General features: G+C 35.9%; 1 protein-coding gene across 14 annotated transcripts in view; it reads right to left on the bottom strand.

Annotated features, from left to right (window-relative positions):
- The window catches only part of PHF14 (PHD finger protein 14), a 144,224-nt gene extending 120,541 nt beyond the window's left edge, over positions 1–23,683 (bottom strand). For 6 of the 14 annotated variants that reach the window (XR_010067945.1, XR_010067946.1, XR_010067944.1 and 3 more), the window contains exons 1-5: positions 23,471–23,683; positions 22,899–23,009; positions 15,486–16,171; positions 4,714–4,858; positions 1,043–1,202 (exon numbers count right to left, since the gene is read on the bottom strand). Coding sequence is in view for 8 of the 14 variants with exons in the window: in XM_063303699.1 (XP_063159769.1) it covers positions 1,043–1,202; positions 4,714–4,858; positions 15,486–16,171; positions 22,899–23,009; positions 23,471–23,501 (1,133 nt within the window). In the remaining 6 variants the exon portion in view is untranslated. The remainder of the gene's footprint in view (positions 1–1,042; positions 1,203–4,713; positions 4,859–15,485; positions 16,172–22,898; positions 23,010–23,470) is intronic. The other 8 variants (XR_010067942.1, XM_063303691.1, XM_063303692.1 and 5 more) reach the window with 4 other exon arrangements.
- Positions 23,684–24,008: the final 325 nt, after the last annotated feature.

Here is a 24,008-nt window from a genome sequence, read left to right as displayed (position 1 = left end):
AGAAGACAAAAATCTATCAGAAAACTATATAATGCCATAAAATTAAATTTTAAAAAATCAACCATTACATGGAGTATTTAGTAAATGGAACAATACGTTACTAAATATATTGTTTAATTTATTATTTACTATATTGTTAAAATGGAACACATATTACTGGGTATATACAGCCCTACATAGTAGATTCCTTCAGGAAATACAGAGTTAGACTTGATGGCCTGAATTATCTCATAGAGTGAGTATTATGATTTTATGAGTCTCACACAGACTATGAATCAATCCACTAACACACAGTTCTCTTGGGAAGCCCTTGATTTTCAAGAATCTATCCATTTTCTAAGTTTCGGTTTAAACATTAGAAAGAAAAAGTCCAGATTAGGCTTAATAAAGAATATTTATCATGCCTTATTGGTAATTATGAATGTCCTGTACCAAAATTTATTAACATAGTACAAGAATTAAGTAAAGCTTTAAAAGGCTGGTTGTCAGCTTCATCATGTTTTGGTTTAATATACATACAATATGGTTTTGGGAACAGTAATATGATTTAAAGATCTGGATCTGATTTTGAATTGGACACAAACAAATTTGGAATTAATATATGAAGTGCTATGGATTTACCAGACATGTGGCAGAACAAAAAAAATTACTCTTTTACATTAGAAAAATAGTGCCACCACTATTTACAATCCTGGACTGGCGTGTGTTTGCTCTGTCCTAATGAACTGGCAGAATATCAGTGTAATGGAAAGACTAATCAATACTATTCTATGTAGTCAAGTTTTAATGCATGTTTAAAACTGAGCTTTTTATAATATGCTTTTGTTTTTTCCTTTTTTTCCTTTTGTTCTTTTATTTATATATATATATATATATATTATTCACATTTCCATTACCACCCATCTCCCCCCAAAGAGGGGGACTTTTTTTCTTATTTGTACCTTTTTTCTTCTTTATATGTACCAAAGCAATAAATTTTTAAAAAGCACAAAAAGCAAAGGATAGTTTTCAGAGAGCTATCCTATAGTTTATTTCAACTAACCTGCCAGCATCTGTCTCCTTGAAGATTCCATCTTGATTGGGACAAAGTTCACAGCTTGGAGAGACACCGCATTTGCAAGCATCACAGAACCATGGTTCAGTGGAATTTTCGGAAGCAGAGCTCATAATAGAATCACTTTCACCATCAACACCATAACAACCTGGAAACAAGGGAAACACAAAGGTATTACAGTAAAGGAAGATCATATCAAGTGGTCAAGTGTTAAATTTAAGAATCAGAAAAAACAAAGGAATAGGAGAACATGTGAATTTATTTTCAAGAAGCGTTTGTCCCAAACACTAAGTAGGTGAAACTCTCAGAAGGGGAAAAAAAAAGTCTTAAGATCGTGTCCAGAATGCTATGGTACTCTTTCAGACTTGGTAATGCACACAAAATACACACATTTAATTTGTCTATTTCACTATGAATTCTGTTCATATTGGTTCTATAAATAATCAAAGAAGTAATACATACGTTAATAAATAAGTAATATATAAGCAAAACACACATCAGAAATGACAGTGAGGACATTTCAAAGACTTCAGATTTCTAGAGAGAAAAAGCTATATTTTCCTGTCTTTTATAAAAAAGAGAAAAAAGGAAATACCCTTCTTGAACCTCTGCAAAAGCCCCTATACGTTTCTAGGTTTTCCCCTATAATTATACTGATTGCTCCTTCAGGCAAATGAAAGTTGCAGTTTTTAAAAATCAAAAAAATTACTAAATGGCTCACTGGATCACATTTTGCAAATGTGTGTGATAACAGCCTTACTGGAATCTTTTCCTAGCATCATGGTGGTCATATTCCCTGTAGCCACACATGCTAGGAATTTTAGGAACGGCAACTACAAAATTTATGGAGAGCACTAGTTTGGAGAAGGCTGTCCCACTGAATCATAGATCTTCTGCAAGAAAAAAGATCTTTTGTTGATTTGTACATTTGACTGTACTACTGGTGATTAGCTATTGACAGAAAAAAAAAATTCAGGAATAAACAATATTTTAAAGCAAAGACTATTTCAGACCATTCTAAGAATGGTTAAGTAGTACACTAAGCACCACTTAACAACAACGTAATAGTAAGTAGAGAGCCTTGAAGAAAAAGCAAGAGAGGTTTTACAAGAATAGGAACAGAAATGCCTTTTGGATAAGGATTGCAAAATAAATTGATGCAATGTAACATTGTAACATTGTCCAGTATGTACAATAACAATATTACAATAAACAAATAAGTATAATATATTGTATTAAAATATATCTTTTTAATTCATAGCAATTATTCAAGGGTAATTGTAGGTAAGTGGATCACCTACATCTCTAAGTCAAAATATAATAAGCATTAGATATTTTTCTTTAGACCTTTTGTGATCAGGAAAACTGATACAGCTGGGGATGCTCTGCTATCATAATTCAGTTTAGAGAATCTTTGTTTAAAGACAGCCATAAAAATGATAGAACAGCTTCAGAATTTCATTTTTAAAAATGGAATCTTACAAAAGAACGTTTATAAAAAAGCACTTTAAAAATGAATTACCCTTCTTCACTTAGATTGAACAGCACCTTCTAAAAGCACTGTTAATATATTGTCAGTCAAACACTTACATGATTCTTTTCACATTTAGATATCTAATAAGCAAAAACTCTATTATGAACAGGGGAACAAAAAAATAATATAAATATTGCAGAAACCATGGCTAGCCTACTGTGTGAAGATGCTTTTAATATAAGGAATGCTTTCCATCTTCCATGCTTGTGTTCCTACGATTAACTGTTTAATTTATGACTGTAGGAGTAAATGGTACCTATTAATTTATATTGGAGAATAAATCAGCATCAGAAATCAGCTCTATTAGGCAGTTGCCAGGGGCCTATTGCATAGCTAGGGCTATTAAAGGGTGGAATGTTGGACTAATTATATTTCACAGATGGGAGGGACCAAGACTCTCAGGATAAATTTTGGTTGCCGCTTTCTTATCATGCCTATCTATAGTCCCAAAGAAATCTCTCCTAATATATTTAAAGGAATCTTATTTCATGCAAAGCTTATGATTTGAGTCAAAATAATTATTGGGGTTGGAGTGGATAGTTAAATCTTAGCTTCAGCTATATGCAATGCGACTAAATATGCATACAATGTGAGTAAAATTTTCTTCTCAACCAATCATTCTGATGTAATTTCAGGGCATTTTATGGTACACTCCATTAGTTTCAGTAAGAATATATAACTGCAAATCAAAGCTCCTCAACTGAAAAATAATACAGCAGCATACCTGCTACCAATATTTAATACATACATTAAAAACATTTTACCTTAAAAGACCTACTTAATGTTTTTTTACTTCTATTCAAAACTCAAGGTTAGACGTTATTACCCAAACCATTTAATATAAAGGATTATGGCAGACATCAAGAAAATAGTGTTTAATTTCTCTTCCAGTAAAGGAAAATACAAATATTTGGCAGTCATCTTTGATGGAGGACAGTAATACCAATAAAAGGTTTCTTCAGACAGATTTGAAAAAGAGAGAAAAGAATAAATATGTCAATGAAGATTCAAAATGCTAACAGATAACACAGAAAAGGGAGAGCCACTCCGTTCTATTTTTGGCTTAGTCTTCTCCAACAAGTGGCTATGTGTCCTAACTGCCATTTAAGTAGAATGATTAAAGGATTAAAGATTAAAGTCTGAGAGAAACATGTTCAGGGAGTATCTATAACCCAGCCAGGGGAAGTGCATCCTGAGGTATTGAGGAAACTTGCTGATAGTCTTGCCAAACCTTTGAGAAATATTGGATAATCAGTGAAGTACCAGATGAATGTCCCTATCATAGAAAAAAAAAAGTGGAGGTGGGAAAAAGCATACAGGATACAAGTAGTCCTCGCTTAACAATGGTAATTGGGACCAGCAACTCCATCACTAAGTGACGCAGTTGTAAGCGCAACGTCACATAATTTTGCTGACTTACATCGGCAGTTGTGGCAGTTCCAGTTGCTGTCGTTAAGCAAATCCTGTACGGTTGTTAAGCACGATGTCACATGATTGCCATTTGCGACTTCCTGCCAGCTTCCTCATTGACTTTGCTTGTTGGAAGCCAGCAGCGAAGGTCAAAAATGGCGATCACATGATTGCAGGTACACTGCAACCGTAATTGCAAGCCTGTTGCCAAATGCCTGAATTGCGATCACACGACTGCCAGGATGCTGCAACAGCTGCAGCTACGAGGTGTCATGAGTAAGGATGGCGAGCAGGGGGCTCCCATCCAGACTGTCAAGCGCATGCGTAGCACTGATGAATTGTTCAGCCATTCAAAGAGACACAGATTGGGACCGCCTTAACCCTTGGGGGTTGTATGTCTGGGTTTTTCCCACGCTTCTTCAGTTTGTTAGGATTCCTGTTAAGTACTAGCAATAAATATTAGAGACCAGTTCATTGTCTCAGTGTGTTTCCTGGTTGTTAGGACACGAGGACCCTTAAACCTATACCAATATCATTTTTAATAATTATACACTGTGCATATGGATGTACATACCCACGAGCTACTGTTAATTACATTATCAGAGAATCACAAAATGCATTCATTTAAGCTACTCATAAACAAATGCACTCAATATTACTACAAGAACAGTAATGCTTCATTACTCACGGTAAGTTGAAGACATGATAGAATTACCTTCGTGTACTGTTATTCCACAATTGTCACACTGGATTATTTCATCAGCATCTTCACTATTATCCCCAAGGCAAACACAACAAATCATAATATGGTCCATTTTCTGGGAGCTCCAGTTCTGAGATTTTTCAAGAATCAGCGAGTCCTATCAATAAAAAGTATAAATGCACTAGTTACATTGGAAAAGGTATTAAGGACACTTAAACTTGTCTTGTGTTTGCAATTACATTATGTTTATAATTATACTATAGTTGACCAATTTGGTTGTTCAGTCCTTTTATTTATCTGTTGCATAATGTTATATGTGAATGTGGTGAACAAATGAACAATAGGCCAGTTACAACCACATTGGTCCTAAACAACACTTAACCTTGTTGTTTCAGAGCTCACCCTTTTCCATCAGACTAAGAGAAGACAGGAGAATTAACAGAATTACCAACACGTTCTGTCCTGATAGATTGTCTATACTAAGTAATAGGGTGCTTCATCTGAGTAAGCAGAGGCTGTTGCAGATACTGTACGAGTAATAAAGGCAGCCAGTTTCTGTGAACTTAAACTGGGTGAGTAAACAGGGGGAGCTAGCAGTTTGGTAACATAATTTAAGGAGCACTTCCTAATAATTTTTCTCTTTAAAGTCAACATTACATACTCAACTAATCTGACAGCCTGAGGATAGAATAAAAATGTTTAGAAAATCTCTTTTTCATGGTCCTTAATAAACAGAAATGAAGATAAATGGGCATGCCTCTTTAGTCATGGACTACAATGTTCGCAAGATTTGTGATCTGAACTGGAAACTACCTGGTATTTGTCTGCAACAATGGCAAGCTTGTAGAGGTGCTTGCAAAAATTAAAAAAAAAATCAGAGCAGTAACTGGCCACACTTTATCTCATTAGAGAAAATGAAAATTTATTATATCAAATAAATGAGATGCTGCAAGAGTTGCTGAGAGAGGAAATTATTCTCCATAAGAAAGAATATTAAAATGAAGAAAGCCCAACAAACAAGAGTGACAATTAGAAATAAGACATACGGATCATATTCTGCACCACTGGAATTCATCAATATCCTTGAAGCCTTCAGAGAAACAAACAGAGTCTGAGCCTTCATGGAAAGAAAAGGGGCACTGCTGAAAAGAAGAAAGTGGTTTCCTAAAGGGCAGAGATGTCCTCTGCAAGAGGACATGGAGAATAATCATGTTCTTTGGTGACTCACTATTATGATGAACAGAAACAAACGTGTGATAACCAAGTGATTGATTCATGAAATGTACTGTTTGCCAGGAACAAGGATTATGAATGTGACAAGACAAATTCCAAGACTTATCATGTCCACTGACAATTATCCCTTTCTGTTAGTCCATGGGAGAACATATGATACTGATACAAACATGTTCAGCTTGGTGTCTCAGATGGTATTTCCATCCATTCTTATCACCATGCTAGTAGAATAGGAAGAGAAAGAAGTGTACTCCAGACTGACTGGCTGTGCAAGATGTAGACAAGTGAGATATGGCTTTCTGGGACCACGGACTGAGTTAACTATATGATAAAATGGCACAAGATGGATTGCACTTCACAACACTGGTAAAAATGTGTTTGCTGAAGCATGGGGAGCTTAATCAGAAGAGCTTTAAAATGAATCCTGAGGGGATTATTATTTATATATTTGCAGAACCCCAGGAGAGTGGGCATCATCTGTATCTCTGGACGATGTGGTTCCAGAGGGCAGGGGCCACAACAAGGAAGGCATGCTTCCTCCATCCCATAGGATGACAAAAATGAAAACTCTGAAGTAAAGTTCTTATATACACATACATACATACAAGCTTGGGAACCACAGGATAAGGTGGGAATACTGCTGTAATTGGGTCTAAGTAATTTGATTTGATTAACAAATCCATAAAGAATGCTGGTTCATAAACTGCATGCTCTTTGTACCTATACTCTAATGCTTGCAGTGACAAGCTTCAATTCTTAGTACAGAAAGACAAATATGATTTACTAACATAACAGAAATCTGCTTGGATGATATAGAAATTGAAAGGAATAGGAGCAAAAGAAAGAGAGAAGGAATGTCAGTGCAAGTTGAAAATAATCATAACAAGCTGGGAAATCTAAACAAATGAACTTGGCAATGCTGTAAATAGTATTCTAGTAAAAATAAGTAGATAAATGAATAAAAGCAATATTCTTACTGGTGTTACTACTATTCATTCCACCACGTGGGGCTGTTTTCTAAAAATAAAGAGCAAAGCTTAAATATAGCAGTGATAGGTGATTTTAATTAACTTGGCAAAACAACTTCATCTTTCCAAGAAACATGTATTGCTGACAACATTTTCTTTCAGAGGTGGATGAAGGCACAAGAAATTAAAGAAACCTTGACTTGAGAATAACCAGTGGAAAAGATTTAGTTAGAACACTGGGTGAAAGTGACAATAAAGTCCTGGAATATTTTATTTTAATGGAAATTAAAGCTGAATGCAGCTTAAATGCATTACAGTATTTCCAACTTCAGGAAAGCAGTATTTAGAAAACTCAGAGCAGTAATAGATAGGATTCTGTGGCAAAAAAGCTAATGGGAAAATGAGTGCGAGATCTTTTTAAAAAAGTGCAATTGCAAGCAATTTCAATGAGGACAAAAAATAAAAGACAAACGAATCCAATGTCATTGCACTAAAAGCTTAGTGAAGATCTGACAACAAAAAAGACCGTATAGAAGAGCCAGAAAGAAGAGCAGGTAATAAAGAAAAAGTATATACAGATACCCTGGAACAGAAGAAATGTTGTCAGAAAGGTTAAAGCTCAAAAATGAGATGAGATTACAAAGAACGCTAACAACAGTGAAGAGTTTCTTCAAACAAGTTAAAAATAAAAAGAATGTAGATGATGATATGCTAACAGGGAACACTGAAAAAAGAGAGCTAGTTAATTCTTGTTTTGGCTCAGTTTTCTCTGAAAAGAAAGTATGTGTTCCACCAAACAACTGTGAAAAGCAGAATTAAGGGCCTGGATTGAAGGGTGAAATTGACAGAAACAAGTTCACTGAATGAGTTTCAACTTCCTAAACCAGACTGAACAGTTTCTATCCGTACTGATGAAGAACTAAAATACTGCCTAAATCTTTATGTATTATCTTTTGAGAAATCCTGGAAAACTGTTTTAAGTGCTGAAAGTCAGAAAATGTTGTCCCAGCTTTAAAAGGGAAAAAGGAAGATACAGGAAGATTATTTGCAAGCGTTCTAGAGCAGGTCATAAACTGATTTGTAAGCATCTTAAAAGCAATATGGTACGAAGTAAGCATGGATGTTTTCTTAGGAAAATTTTATCTAATTTTTGATCAAACAAATTGGTTTAGCAGATTGTCAGAATACTGTAGACATAATGCACTCTGATTTCAGCCGATCATTTGACCATGTACCGCAAGATATTCTGATTAGTTGAAGACTAGTTGAATATGGGCTGACAAGCTGATATGGAGCAGGTCTGAAAATAGTAATGAAAGAATACTCATCAATAATTCTGCATCTGCAGTGGAGTGAGATATCAAGTGAAGTGCCACAATTTTAAAACTTGGTTGGAGAAGTGGAATTAATTCTTATCCAATTTGTAGAAGACACAAAATTAGATGGGACAGCTAACACTATAGAAGGCAGAAATAAAATTCAAAACAAATTTTATTAGGCTAAAGAAATGGGTTGAAAATAGCCTGAAATACAATAGACATAAAGTTCTTCATTTAGGAAATAACACTGAAAAGCACAAGTAGAGGATTGGGAATATCTGCTTACTGATAGGTGGATTTCAATTAGATGTTAGGAAAAAATTCCTGACAATAAGAACAGTTTGACAGTGGCACCAACTTAGGAGGTGATGGCCATCTGTTGGGGATGCCTGAATTTGGATTTCTACATTGAAGAGGAGGTTGAAATGAATGTCCCTTTCAACGCCATGATTCTATTATCTTCATTCTTACACTTAGCAATCTTTTCCTTCCACTATATGTCAAATATTCAACACAGAATCCCTAAGCTAATCTGCAACAAATAATTTAAGCATGTTTCAGTCTTAGTATTTTGAACCAGGTCTGAGTTGGCTACCAAATTACTTTTTGTCATGTATTTTCTCTGCTTTTTTGCCACTTTTTTTGGTGGTGGTGGTGGGGAGTTTCATGTAAACAGTCCTAGGCATATAGCTATTTCTCAGCCCATATCACTCCAATGCACTTTACCACCATGGAAGAAGCAAAGAATGCACTTTGTAGAAAGTATTACAGCAGTTGCTGAAACTTAGAAACATATAAAACCTATACAGAGCTGAAGGTTGTGTTTTATAGCAATAAAGCAATTTCAAATAATGTAGGTAGGATTCAAAGAACCACAGAGAGAGATTTCTGACCTGAAGGGATCTTTAGGTTTCACTTATTATTTTTTCCCAAGTGGCAGCCATATGGCAAACGAGCTCTGAAACTTAGGGCAGTCTGAAATCCAATCTGCAGTACTATAGATAAGTCAAGTGTCCAAAGAAAAAAAAGCCATAAAATTCCCTTAACTACACACAACTTTTGAAAATGCTTAATTACTATTTAAATTCCAGTTAATAAATCATATAGTGACATAAACATACTTAAGAGTAGATCCACTCATTAATCATAACTAACTTCATGTTAAGATGTCAATTACAAGTGTAATTAACTCTGGTTCTATCACAATATTATTTCTATCTTTAAGGTATCCAGAGTTTTTCTATGATTGTTCTATGTTTTCTTATTCACAGTGATTCCACAATTTGTACTGCTAACACTCTTCTCTAATGTTCTACAATATCTTCCTAGGCTGATCCACCTTTCTCATTAATATTAGTAAAAGGTCACTGTCACCAGTTGGGCCATATTCAGCTGGAAAATATCATTGTCACCACTTGCAAACAAGAGCAAAACCCCAGGGCGCAGGGCAAATATAATGAATGTTAAAGCTGTAATAATAAAAATAAATTTTAACATCTGAAACATATGGTTCTTAGAAAATCTTAAGACAACCTAAGTCACTGCACATATGCATTTATTCCAAGAAAAGTCCCACAATGTTCAGTGAAGCTTACTCCTAAATAAGATATTATAGGTTGTAGTCATAGCTAACTTCTTACTATATTATTCAGCAGTGCCCCATCATAGAATCACAAAAGAGATTCTTTTATATTCAATAAATGCCAAATAAGAGCATGAAAAATTTGAATTTTCTCTCTGACAGCTTTTTGAGAGCATATAATTTAATTAACATCAGGGATAATTATTCTTCTATGATATACTGAAATTTCTTCATTTCAAAAGAAAGCAAGATAATCTAGAATCTAAAAAAATCCCCAAAACCCCCAAACCAAACTACTTCTAATTAAATACTCCTGAAAACCTTTATCAACTCTACATTTTTGAAAACCTGTGCAAACATAGCCAAAATCACAGTAAAATCAAAAGTATCAGACCAAAAACCAAAACCAAAAAAGGGGTTTGCAGAATTATATACATATACCCAGCTCAGTGATGCCAACGGTGCAGAATATTGACAGGCTAACAGAAAAAGTAAGGGGAGAAGAAATGAAAAGACTCAATAACTGAATGAGGATGGAAGAATACAGGCGATCTCACTTTTTGAATAAGTCATTTCTTGGTTCATTCGAACAAACTATCAGGAATCAATCAAGAAATGCAAGATTTAAACACTACTGGTAACGGGCACAAGCATTCCACTCCCACCAAAGCTCCCCCAAATCCAAATTGATATAATGCCTGGAAAGGCTAGAACTCTGATCAGGAGTACTTTCAAACTGCTGTTAAAGGGGCCTATTTCAATTCAACACACCCATAATATCTGTGATTGGATTTATTAAGGATTTTCTTTCGATGGCTTTTAAATTACAAGTTACAAGTTACCTTAAAGCACGAAGACGTCAAAGCTAGTTTTACTGAAATGAATCCTTAAAGGCACTCTTAGTTAAGATGTAGCTGCAGATTTTAAAAATACTCTGCTCTCTATGGAAAGAATTAATAAGACTAGCAGAGACCTAGTAGATTTCAGTGAGTTAGCAACTTATTTTGGAATTGTATAAAGCAAAATATCCACCTTTGATAATTACAGGTTTATAAAATGCACTGTAACTTTCCATTCCAGTGTAAAGAGCATCAGAGGTTTTAACGAAACCCTCATTTTAGGCATGTCAGCTATTCACTATTATTTCATGGTTGGAGTCAGAAGCTATAGAGAGAATGTTATCAAAGAATTTGTTATAGTTCTTTTTTTTTTTCCCCTGAAGGGGAAAGTAGCTGAATATGCTAGGGAGAAGTCCTTAGGATCTGGTGTTATTTCAGAAGCCATATTAAGCTTACAGGTATCCTATAATTTATGTCCTCTAAACAGACAATTCACTGATAATTTACTTTGGGATGATTCTGTTAAGATCACAGAGAAAGTCATACTCAAAATATCAATGAAAATTTCTGTTCAGACTTCGAACTGCCACTTTCTTGAATACCCCCAAAATAAATTCTAATGATTAAATGCTCTTCCCTGAGTTTAGAATCAAACTTAAGAAATCCAATCCACTGTGTTACAGAAATAGATTGTTAAATTATGTAACAACTGTGACTTCTTATATTGTTTGCTCTAGATCTACAGCAGCTGTACTGACACTTGCATAAATAAATAAATAAATAAATACATACATACATACATACATACATACATACATACATCCCAGTCAATACTGTAAGTCCCACCTTAGGCATGAAAGCCAGCTGGGTGATCTTGGGTAAATCACTCACTCTCAGCCCAACTCACCTCACAGAGTTGTTGTTATGGGGAAAAGATGAGGAGGAAGGAGTATTAGGTATGTTTGCCGCCTTGAGTTATTTATAAAAATAATAAAGGCCCGATAGAAAATAAATAAATAAATTCTGGGGTCTCTACCTCAAAAACATGGGAAAGATAGATCTCCTATAGCATTATGAAGAACTTCCATTTATTTACAAAATCCTAATGTAAAATAGTTCAGAAGCCATGAACTAATTTTACCTTTACTGTCTAACCAAAGTGATGTCCCCATTTATTTATTTAGTTTTTATCCCACCTTTATTATTTTTATAAATAACTCAAGGCGGTGAACATACCTAATACTCCTTCCTCCTCCTATTTTCCCCACAACAACCCTGTGAGGTGAGTTGGGCTGAGAGAGAGGGACTGGCCCAAGGTCACCCAGCCGGCTTTCATGCCTAAGGCAGGACTAGAACTCACAGACTCCTGGTTTCTAGCCCAGTACCCTAACCATCAGACCAATAATACCCTCCAGAAAAATCATTTCTAAGGTGATGCCTGTGATTTGCACACATATTAAAAAATGTAAAAACTTCCTTTTTTCTTTAAAGCAATTGTTTGGTTTTTCTCATATGCAATGAATGCAAAGTAAAGCTGTAATTTCTACATTAGGGCTATAGTGTTATATATACCTGCTTTCAAGTAAGCCTCATGGAATTCAAAGAGACTTTTGTGGTGATGTGCATAAGATTAAGCTGCAAATAAATTAAAGTAATTATCTTTCTAATGTGTCAATTTTAAACATACATACACACTGAGGAAGCAAGACACATTTCTCACTGATCTTCTAGCATTCCTATCTAGTTGTGGGCAAAATAGCAAATGTAGTGATCCAAATATGAAACTTAGTGAAACATTTCTGGTTCTCAGCATTAAACAACTGTTCTGAATGTGAAACAAGTTGCTCTGAGCATTTCTTTGAGGTATTCTGAGCTCAGAATACCTCAAAGAAATGCTGTTCGGAACACCTATCATTCTGTTTCAACCTTGATAGACTATAAAAAATGGTCAACATCCTATTTCTCATTTGAAACAGCAGTTCTGCACTAAAAACTGGAAGTTTTGTGCATAAAACAGTTCAAATCCAAGTTTTTGCATATTCTACTCTCTTTAAATATTAAACACTCTATTTAAGCATTCTCTTTACAACATGAGTGAAAAACTATCAAACCATTCATAATGATAGATACTGAAAGTACTATGAAAACTGTTCATTAAATAGTATTTCATAAAAGACAGAAGAAAAATAGGCCCTGATCCAGGGAAATTAACTGCACCTGAATCTCAGTGAAATTCTTGGGATATGGCAGTCATAGCTATGATAGGATACTCATCAGAAAATGTAACAAATTATCAAGGTTATGTTCTTTAGAACATTTCTATGAAAACAGGTACAATCAGTAATGAATAGGTTAATTTAGGTGGCAACACTGCCACAAAGTAATTATACAATGTTACAAAAGAGACTGTTTTAGCATGAAGCATGGGCTTGCCATATAGATGCTCATCCAGGCCCTAACCAGACATAGACTACTTAGCTTCAGTAAGAAAAGTCTAGATTACATAAATATAAGATTAATAAGCTTCTTGACTGAGATATCAAAATTACTATTTTTTTCAATGTTTCACCTTTTCCTTCATGTTTTAAGGAGTGAAAAGGAAGAAGATCCATCATAAATGACCAAGGCTGAGAATTCAGAGGTCTAGATTGAAATGTTAACTATAATATATGTCACCACTGAGAAATTTCAAAATACAGCACTGATTACCATCAGCAAAACAGCACATAGCACTTAGCAATGTGATTCAGAGCAATTAATCTCTCTGGCCCTCATTTTTCTCCTTCCTTAAAATAGAACACAGATGCAGCTTTCAGTCTGAAAAACTAATCTGTGTGTCTATGTGTGTACGTCTGAAATTTTTGTACCCATCCACAAAATCTTTGAAGATTTTATTGCAATAGCTTCCAGTAATATAAAAATGTGAAGATGCATTTTTCGTTCTTAAAAACAGCTTCCGAAGATGATGGCAAAAGATGCTGCAGTAAAAACTTCAAAGCCAGTTTTTGCTGAGCATGTTTTTGTCTCCTTTTGCTTCTCAGCATTGTAGGCATAATATTAATAAGAACTTTGTAAGACTCAGAATATTAATACCGGTAAAATGTATTGAACAACTTGATTGGGAGGCTGGCCCAAGGGCAACCCCCCCAAAAAAACCTCTTACAAAAACCGTACTGATAAAAGATCAAATAATTCAACAGTGATAGAATAACTATCCATTATATCACACATGGTCAGATTATGAAGCCTAACAGCAATGCACTAGTATATGCCAAAGTAACAGGCAATGAACGTGCTTGGCACAGATCTGACACATCTGAAAGTAAGTCCAATTTACCCTAAGCAAGGTCCCTACAGCCTTCATTAGGTAAAGGTAAAGGTTTCCCTTGACGTAAAGTCCAGTCGTGTCTGACTCTAGGGGGCGGTGCTCATCTCCGTTTCTAAGCCTTAGAGCCGGCGTTGTCATAGACACTTCCGGGTCATGTGGCCAGCATGACGACACGGAACGCCGTTACCTTCCCGCCGAAGCGGTACCTATTAATCTACTCACATTTGCATGTTTTCGAACTGCTAGGTGAGCAGGAGCTGGGACTAGCAACGGGAGCCGCGCGGTTTCGAACCGCCGATCTTCCGATCGGCAGCTCAGCGGTTTAACCCGCAGCGCCACCGCGTCCCTTACAGCCTTCATTAGCTGCAGGTAATTTCAAGAATTACTTAAATAGGACTAATGCTCTACTTATTTATTTATTTAGTAAATTTATATGGCCGCCCATCCCATATATATGACTCTGGATGGCTAACAGTCTGCTCTTTTTTATCATCAGCAGATTATCATAATCCACTGAAAATCTGCTGCTACACTGCTGTATAGTTAAAATAACAATTCTAAACAAGAGTAGGGGATGTCCCATTATTTGGAAGCAAAATTATGCAGAGCTGCTCTGTTAATTTATTTATTAATATAACAGATGTTAATAATTGAGCTATGACTTTAACATAGTGAAGAATGGTTCCATGATGTTTTAACAGCATCTTATATTTTAGAGTTTGAAATGAATATGTTATCTAAAAACCTTTCCAAATGAGAATTTAGTGTTTAATAAAATACATGCAGAATAAAAGTTGTGGAATTAATTTTAGATCCTTCAGTTAAATAAATGGGTTAATTTTAAAACTTCAAAAACAATGGTAAAAATGTTTCCTCCTTGCTAAAAAAATAAAACCAAGCCCAATTCAATGTCCACAAATACAGCCTGAATTGTAACATTTTAAAAAGCTGATACACCTTACTAAAAATTGCATACAATATCATTAAAGACTAGAAAATAAATTATGGTAAAGCAAGCCATCTTAATGTCTCAGAATAAGATTATAAATGAAAGCTTGATATCAAGCCTCTTGATATCTTTCTCGTGTTTCAACACAGAAACACAAGAGAGACCTATGTTCTAACCTATGTTCTTAAGTCCTGGAATAGCAGGGAATGTACTGATTCTTAGCACCAGAGACCTTGCCAACGAAACTGTGCATATTTACTTTTCATGGGCCTTTTATGCATTTGCTGTATAAGGGGCAAGCTCTTATTAGAAGTTAAATTTGAAATATAGTCTCAAATCTGAATCCGAAATTCAGTAAAACCAAAAATCTAAATCCAAACGCTAATGGGATTTTAATAAAGCTGAAGCAAAAGTATCTTAATGAGAATTCAGCACAATTCAAGACCTTCTTAATACAATTACTATTCAGTAACTTTGCCTAGCTTTAAAGAGTAATTTCAAAAGAATCACACTGCAGAGTGGGCTCCATTTTTCACCAGAGGATTATATAAAGTTGGCTATTCTACCTCATTGCTCTTGCTTTGTGAAAGAGCCAGGCTATCATTTGTCAGCTCCTCCTCATCAACACTATTTCTGCTAAGAGCTTTGTTTTTTTTCTTCTTGGATTCACCATCACTAGCAGCACTGCTATCTTCATCATCATTGCCTTCCTCTTCATTGTCATCCTCATCACTTCCACTCCCATCATCTTCATCATCCTCATTGTCACCATCACTTCCTTCTCTGCGAAATGTGTTTTTCCCTTTCTTTTTCCCTGCAGTTGGGCGCCAATCATTGTCATCTTCACTGTCATAGTCATCTATATCATTTAGTTCCTCCATGGATACAAAATCTAAGAGAGGGCGATTTCTTCTCAAGTTCCACTTTTTGGGCTCATTTGTTTGCTCATCAACACCAGCATCTCCTTCATTTGGTTTCTCTCTCTCTTTTTCTTTCTCCTTTTTCTTTTTTGCCTTCTCTTCTCCTTCTCTATCTTCTTCCTCCTCTTCTTTCTCAGTTTTAATGATCTCTTTCTCTGTTATTGGCAGCTCTTCTCCACCTGAATTTTTAGGTTCTTCCTTTGTTTTTTTCCCTTCTTCATCTTCTTCTTCTGCCAGCTCTTCCTCCAATATATTTTCTTCTGATTCACTACAGGAGCCTTCTCCGCTATCCTTTGATCCATCTTCACTGCCATGTCCACTGCCTTCAGAATCTGTTGAGCATATGAAAATTTAAAAAAGGAATTCCAAAGCAAAATGTACCAAAAAGAAAAAGATATTTTTAAAAAAGCTTGAGGCAATGTGCTTAGTCAAATTAAATATTATTTCCTTAGTAGCCAATATTTTTCATCTGGGCAATATTTTCCCTTTGAAATAGCTTTTTTATAATGTAAACCTACTGATGAAGATTGCTTTTTAGAACTATTTAGAATAGTTAAGAAGCTGTGTCTCTATCTCATTGTATGACATGAGCTGGAAACCACAAGTTTAGATATACAGCTCAGCACCCTACCTGCTTCACTTAATTCTGTATACTAACTGAATAGGTGATTTATATAGTTCAGTAAGCCATTTCACACAAGGTTATAAACAACAGTAATTCTTTCTAAAACAAGTACAATTCTTGAAATGATTAGAACAATCATATAAAACTTTTTGTACACTGTCATTTAATTAAACAAGAAATGTGATAAAACTGCATTTAATTGTAAAAAAATCTATTTTATTCAACATATACATTCAGTTTTATTTAATTGTTTTCTATAAAGGTGCCACAAGGATCCTTTTGGATCAAGAGAAAGAATAATGTATAAAGCAAACTGTTAGGATTTATTCTGGTACCTTTAAAAAGTGCTCTAGCCATTGCTACTTTAGCAAAGAACCCAACTAAACTATCGTGGTATATCATTTGCATAAAGAACCTAACATATGAACAGGTGTCTTAGCCAGGGCCACTTGGGAATACTTTTTGTTGAAAAAGACTCAAAATATAGCTCCTGGGAAACTTGAGGAACAAACTAATAAAAGTATCCAAATGTATATCTGTTTTATGCAGATGCACAGAATGGAAAAAAATTATAATGCTCTTAAGGGGCTCTTATATCTGCAACAAAAACCAACACAGAGAGTCATCTGAATGACTTCCATTTTTCTAAAGGCCAACCAGAGAATAATAGTACTGAAAGTCAAACAACCTTGGAAACACAGCATGGCACTATAACAGGGTGGTCCCCAACTATGCTTCCATCGCTTTACTGAATAACTTCATATGTATCTGATTAAAAAAAAAAAAAAACTCTCTAGATTGCTTCCTCATTCTAGTGTGTGTGTGTGTGTGTGTGTGTGTGTGTGTGTGTGTCCATCCATCCTTATTCTTTGGAATACAGCATTTTAGCTAGGCAGTAGACAAAACAGAGCATAAATACTGGATGCAGTGAAATACTTTGATAATTATCAGTCTTCCATATTAAATTGGAATATCCCTGTTTAGCACTATATAAGAAACTTCATATACTCAATTGTTGATGCCTTCTGCAAAGTCTAGCACTAAATTGTAAGGATTTCATACTGCCCTGCGCATGCTTCTGCCTGCTCCAAAGTCCAGCATGACATGAGATACACTTTCCTCCCATGTCCTTTTGCACATGCAAGCATCTGGGAGAAGAATGGAGCCACATGTCATTCTGAACCAAGAAGCAGCAGCACGAGATGGAAGCATAGCTTCTAAATGCTCCAAACATTCAGGGCAATACAGAGGACTCCTTACCCTGATTTTCTAGCATGCACAGAAGCTGGAGAAGAGAAGAGAATATAATTTGGCATGTCAAGGAACCTTACAAACATAAGACCTATGCATTATAATGTATAGGGATGTTAAGAGTGTTAACTGAAAAATGCAGTACTATTATTGCTCAAAAGATTTCTGTAATAAGAAGTGTAACCAGAATATGCAACTTTTGTTGAGTTACTTATATTAATATTGGCTCAGTGATAAGTAATGCCTATAATATTCATACATTCTCTATGATAATTTAATTACCAATTACCTTTAAAAATACTTAATTGTATGTATTCAGATGTGCTGTGTATGGAGTGGTTCTTGTCAATCATTCTCTCCTACCACACACCAATATCTCCAATGAGAAGAAAGGTGAATTGGCAGGATGTTCCCTCACTTAATAATGCATACACAAAACTGAATCGATTGCCCTTTAGGGTCCCTGTAGCAGAAAAAAAGGGGTTTCAATAATTTAAAGAAAAATTATTTCAATCCCTTTCAAAATAAAAATGCCAATAGTTTATTCAACCCATTCTGCTTTTAAAAACTTTGGAAGTAATCCTTAACTCATTTAACTTCTGATGTGCTTGTATGTTCTTATTTATTATATTTATTTGCTGTCTCAGAAGTTGTCTTCCTTCTTGAATTGGTCAATGACTGTAATACATTTTTTTTTTTATTGTTCTTGAGGCAAATCAGAATTTCAAAGTAAACCAGAAGATGGGTGAGAAAAAGCATGGCAAAGTCTTGGGCTTCTTGGATATGTCTCTTTTATATCTTGTGAAAAGACATAATGGTCTGGAATGATCTCCCCATAAAGAGTCAGGTGGCTCCCACACTTATGTCATTCAGAAAACTATTAAGAGACCTGGTTGCTCTCCCAGGCCTGGGGGACAGGGTGATTGTGGTGCCTACTTTTGTTTTGCCTTGTTTTATTTTGTTTTGATCAGTGTTGGTTTGATTTTGGTATTTTGCTCTTCTGGTTAGTTGTATTTTTTTATGTTGGCTTTTGGATGTAAATTACCCATAGATGTTTGGGAGTTGGGCAGCCTATTAAATAAACAAACAAACAAACAAACAATCATGTAAGCAACACCAAGATTATATTACTAATGTTCAAAAGGTAATAATGTTTCAGTATAGTTTCCTATACTGTAGGCAAATGATAAGAAACAAAGGGAGACCCTGATTTTAATTCAGGGCCAATCTCTAAAACAGTCTCAATCCCAGATTACTTAAACCAGTCTAAATTGCATAAATAAGTCTGAAATACTGACATTTATTGTAATTAATCTCATCTTAAGTCTCCAGCAAAATATAAATCAAGGCTTCACATCATGAACAAGGAAGATTGCTGCAATATTATAAGCTTTGGAATTTTCATTCAACATTTTGAAGAACTGAAAATGATGAATGAGCTTAAACATTGTTATGCATCAACTCCTGCAACCTTCAATAACCATTATCTTTTCATATTAAAATGACAACCCAATATTATCAAACTACCTTTGAGAAAAAGAAAGAAGTGCTACACTTCAGTCATTTTATAAAAAATAAAAAGGCATACTCAAATAACAGCATTTAATCAATATAATGTAAGACACTAGTCATTTTTTTAAGAAACAGAAGAGAAATGTAGGTATTCTGCCTTCTTCAACCTGATATCTCCAGATATCTCAGACTACGACTCCCATAATTTCTAACTGGGAGTTGTAATCTAATGCATTTGGAGATCACAAGGTTGAAAAAGCCTTCATCAAGTCCTCAAGTTAGAATTTAAATTAAAACGTTGCATTATTTAGTCATTTACCTCACAAAATGTTACTAACTAAATTAACAGTGGCTTGTTTCAAGAATAGGGATTTGGGTCTTCATGCTGTCCACACAAGTATGAAAACATAACTGTCTTTACTATCTTTGTGCCCTCCAGCTGGACCTTATCACATTAGCATGGCCACACTGGCTTAAGAAAACATCTGGATAGGAAAGCTGCCTTCTGCTATTTCTATAATAATATGGGTATTTTTGATTAATGCACTGAAAAAATAGATGCAAATGTAAAGTTGCTAAATTGCTAAAATGGCTTATTGTTGAAGATATAAAGGAGGATTGTGTATATCATTATATGAACTCTGATATGGTTACATAATAAGCTTCAAATGGACTTGCCCAAGTAAACATGTACATCACAATAGGTTTGCAGGGGCAGTGTAACAAAAATAGACTTCTCCCATGGTAGATTCCCTAAAATCAATAGCTCACCATGTAGCAGTATCCAAATCTACAAATAGCTGTTTAAGTAGCCACTAATCTGGCTGCTTACCTATTATGACTTCAGTGAAATTAATAATGTAGTAAACAATTTGAATGTCTTACAGGTAATATTCTAATTGTTCCTGGTATATTTACAAGTAATATTTACATTCTAGGCAATAAAAACACTTTGATCTTTAATTGGTAGGATATCCCCAAATTATCTAAGAGATTAGATAATTTGGGGATATTAGTACCTTTGGGGAAATGTTAGATGGTAACATTTCTCCAAAGGTACTATTCCAGTAAAATCTGACATCCTCTAATATATTGATTACATAACTACCAGAATGCCCAGTCAGATTATATCTGACAGGGGCTTCCTTACTCCAGTACCATGTTGATTGGGGTTGCTAACACTAGCCACAAATTCTGAGAGTCACAATCACAATACATGTAGAGGATGTCAAGTTGGAGAGATATAATGTAAAGGATAACCTATAAGATTACATAACCCAGATTCTTAACAACTTCACATGAGGGTACACAGCCACTATTTAGCACTGGTATAGCCTAGATGAGCTTTTGATTCCCCCAACAAAAAATGAGTTAACAAGTTGATATTTTATAAGTTTATATTCTTTAGAATTCTAGTCTCCTCAAGAAATAAAACTCACTTATTTTAATATGGGAATAGAAATGATTAATTTCAATTAATAATTTGAATATAAATTACTTGTGGTACTTATTAATCATTTTGAATACATTCACCAGATCGTGTCAAATTAGCAAATTAGAAATTGTATTTTCTTTATATTAACAAGAAAACAAACATTTACCAATTTATTGATCAGATTTAAATTAGCTTAATATTATATAGCATACTTTGATAAATTTTACAGCTATTGTTACATGTTACATATCAGAGATGGGAAAACTTTGCCCCTCTAAATACCACAAACTACAGTACTCAGCATCCAAACTAACATGCCCAATAAACTGGGATGCTGAAATTGTAATTCAACCAAGTGCCACAGGTCTCTTTAAACCTACAGTACTTACCCTGGTTCTACTCCAACAACTACTCACTAATGGTAATGATATGTAGCTTGCCATGTTAGCAGAAATAATAACTATAACCTATTTATTGTGACATGATCATAGTGACTTCCACTCATTTTATAAACCCAAAACATATAGGCTTATACCATTAAACACAGTAAACAAAAAGTCTACTTTAAATAGGACTAATCCAAATTTATATTCATTAATTACTAGACTATATTTTCAGACTGAAAGAAAGTGACAGAGATAATTAAACTATATGCATTTGTCATACTAGAATGATTTTTTAGTTGCCTAATGGTCAATAAAAGGCTTATTGGATTCAACATTCTTGTTATTTTGAGGGATCTGTTGATCCAATACCAGGTATAGGAAATGGTTAGAATTGCTTCCTTTACATACACATTTATACATAAAATGCAGTGACTAATTCATAACTGATTCTGGCATAATGTATATCCAAATCTGCTCTTACAAGATATATTAACCTGTGCAAAGCAGAACAATTTTTATACAGGGCGTCCGTATTTCATTTCTCAAGCTTAGTGTAGTTTAACTGGATTTTGTGATTGTTCAGATGGAAGTCTATAGATTCTATTCAGCTTTGTGTCGCATTCTGAAAGACCTAATGCTTAACTCTAAGTCCCATTCCTTCAAAGTACTCCCTGTGGGATGCTTCATTTCTACATCCCCACTAGCAATTATTCCTTGCCTTCTTGGTTTTTTGAAGACTTAACAAAATGACAAAAACTATATGGATAGCAGGGACTGAAGGCTACATATAAAAATAGTCTAACAACAACTACAAATTATGTAAATCTTATACTAGAGTGCTAGAGGAAATAATAGAAACTGGCTAACATCACTTAGTCAATGAAGGAGCTGGCTGAGAAAATAATGGATCATAAACCCCATTACAGTATTATTCAGCATGGAGCACTCTGGATAACAATTCCAGCTTTCTTCCCGCAATAGCTGCGCTGTACACAAAATGAAGGCAGGGAACCAATATCATGAAAGCTATGTCATTGACAGGAGCAGATTATCCAGAATGCTCATGTGTTGAACATTTCGGGTATATTCCCTGCAGGAGTGAGAGCGATCATGGAAACTGATTACTCACAAACACAAGAGAAACCAGAGAGACCAAAAAAAAAAGGGCCAGGAAAGTATTGTAAAAAGACTGGTGGCAAGAAAAATGGGATTCACTACATCTCACCTGTTAGTCAGATGTAGGGGATAGATGGCAGTCCCCCTCCTCCTTATCTCCCTTTAATTGACTTTACCTCAATCCTCAAACTTCCATAAGTCTCAGAACGTTGCTTTCCTGTTTCAATGGTCATTCTCCTCGTACTCCTTGGTAGCTATTCTGTGTTCATCCACTGTGGTCTATTTGGTTTGGGTTCAGTACATTGCATAAGCCCAGCCAGTGTGGTCTGTAAACTGTGGTAACATATATGAACCTAACAGTGGCGTATTCAATAACCATGATTAAATGTGCTATGACTCAGTGCAATGTGTAAATCCAGCCAGCACTCAGCCATGATTTGCTGAATAAACAACAATTGGCTTGGTTGTCACACCATGCTAAACCCAAACCAAACAAGACGTAATGATGGTTTAGTGCAAAATGTGAACCCACACATTGTAATTTCTAAAGGAAAAGATAGCTGTTTTATGTATTATCTAGACACCATGAAATAGTTTGTCCTAGAAATAGTTAAGGCATTTTAAAAATAACATTTTATCTTAAAAGCGATGGGGGGGGGGAAGCAAACTGAAGGGGTGAAGAAGAACCAATTTAAAACTATTTTTAAACAGGAGAAGGAGAAGCATTTATTTACCTGAAGCATCTCCAACCTTAAAGTCACTGTCATCTGAACTGTCATAATCTAAAGCTTCCAGCAGGGAAGCTGCCAAAGGCTTCACCTGCCTCCTCTTCGAGCTCCGATCCACTGCGGAAAAGAAGAAAGAGAGAGGGGCATGTTTTTTGTGATTATCGGGGGCTTCTTGAAAGGGGAGGAGACACAATAATCATTGGGGGGAAAAAAACAAACACCTTCAGACCCATTATAGCAATGCAGTTTCTGCTCTGGAAGGAAAACGGTGGATGGTAGGAAAGAAGAGGTTGCGTTCCCCCGGGGAGAGTATGACAGTGTGGAGGCGGGGGGAGGCCACAATAAAAGTGCCCTTGCGTATGACCAGCACAGGGAGAAGGGACGCCCGCAATCCAATCCCGGAGCTGAATGCGGCGGGACAGGAGGCCGCCGAGAAGGTGCAGGCGTCAGCGGTCGGGGAAACCCTTGCTGCCGGCTATGGCAAGGCTGCGCTTCAAGCGCACGGAAGAGCCAGGGGCTCGCTTGGGAGAAGGGAAGCGAACAAGGACGAGTCCCTGCAGGGGCGCTGCTGGACTTACTCACTGGATCCGAGCAGCTGCTCCCGGGCATACAGAAAACCGCCTGTGCCCGGCAGGGAGCTTCGCTCCCTTCAGACCGCAACCGCGCTAGGGATGAACGCGAGGCTGCGCGGTCCCGTAGGCCAACTCCGTAACCCAGACAATAAGCGAAGTCGCGCTCCGGATGCAGTTCGCATCTCTCCAAACCCCGCTCAGGAGCCCAGCCTCCGCCGCTTCCGCTGGGTCACTCCGCTGCGCAGGCGCAGAAACTCTGCGCAGGCGCCCTGGGCAACCTCGAAGGTTTGCCCGTCCTTGGCTCGGAGAATCATGCGCTCTTTGCGTCGAAACGCGCTTTCCTATTCAGCACCCAGGAAGCCGGAGAAGTCGCACGTGGGTGTGGCTGCCTGCTTCTAATCTCTCCCTTTCTCTGATTGCGCAGTCTTGCCTCTCACTCTGACTATTTGAGACATATTTTCATCATTATAACCGTGGAAAGACATATAATACAGGAGCCCGTGATTTGAGAACAAACTTTAGCAAGGAAAATAGCTTGTCATAA

Source organism: Candoia aspera, chromosome 4 (genome assembly GCF_035149785.1).
Source record: "Candoia aspera isolate rCanAsp1 chromosome 4, rCanAsp1.hap2, whole genome shotgun sequence".
Taxonomy (NCBI): domain Eukaryota; kingdom Metazoa; phylum Chordata; class Lepidosauria; order Squamata; family Boidae; genus Candoia; species Candoia aspera.
The sequence above is the reverse complement of the archived record's forward strand: the minus strand, read 5'-3'. Positions and strand labels throughout refer to the sequence as shown.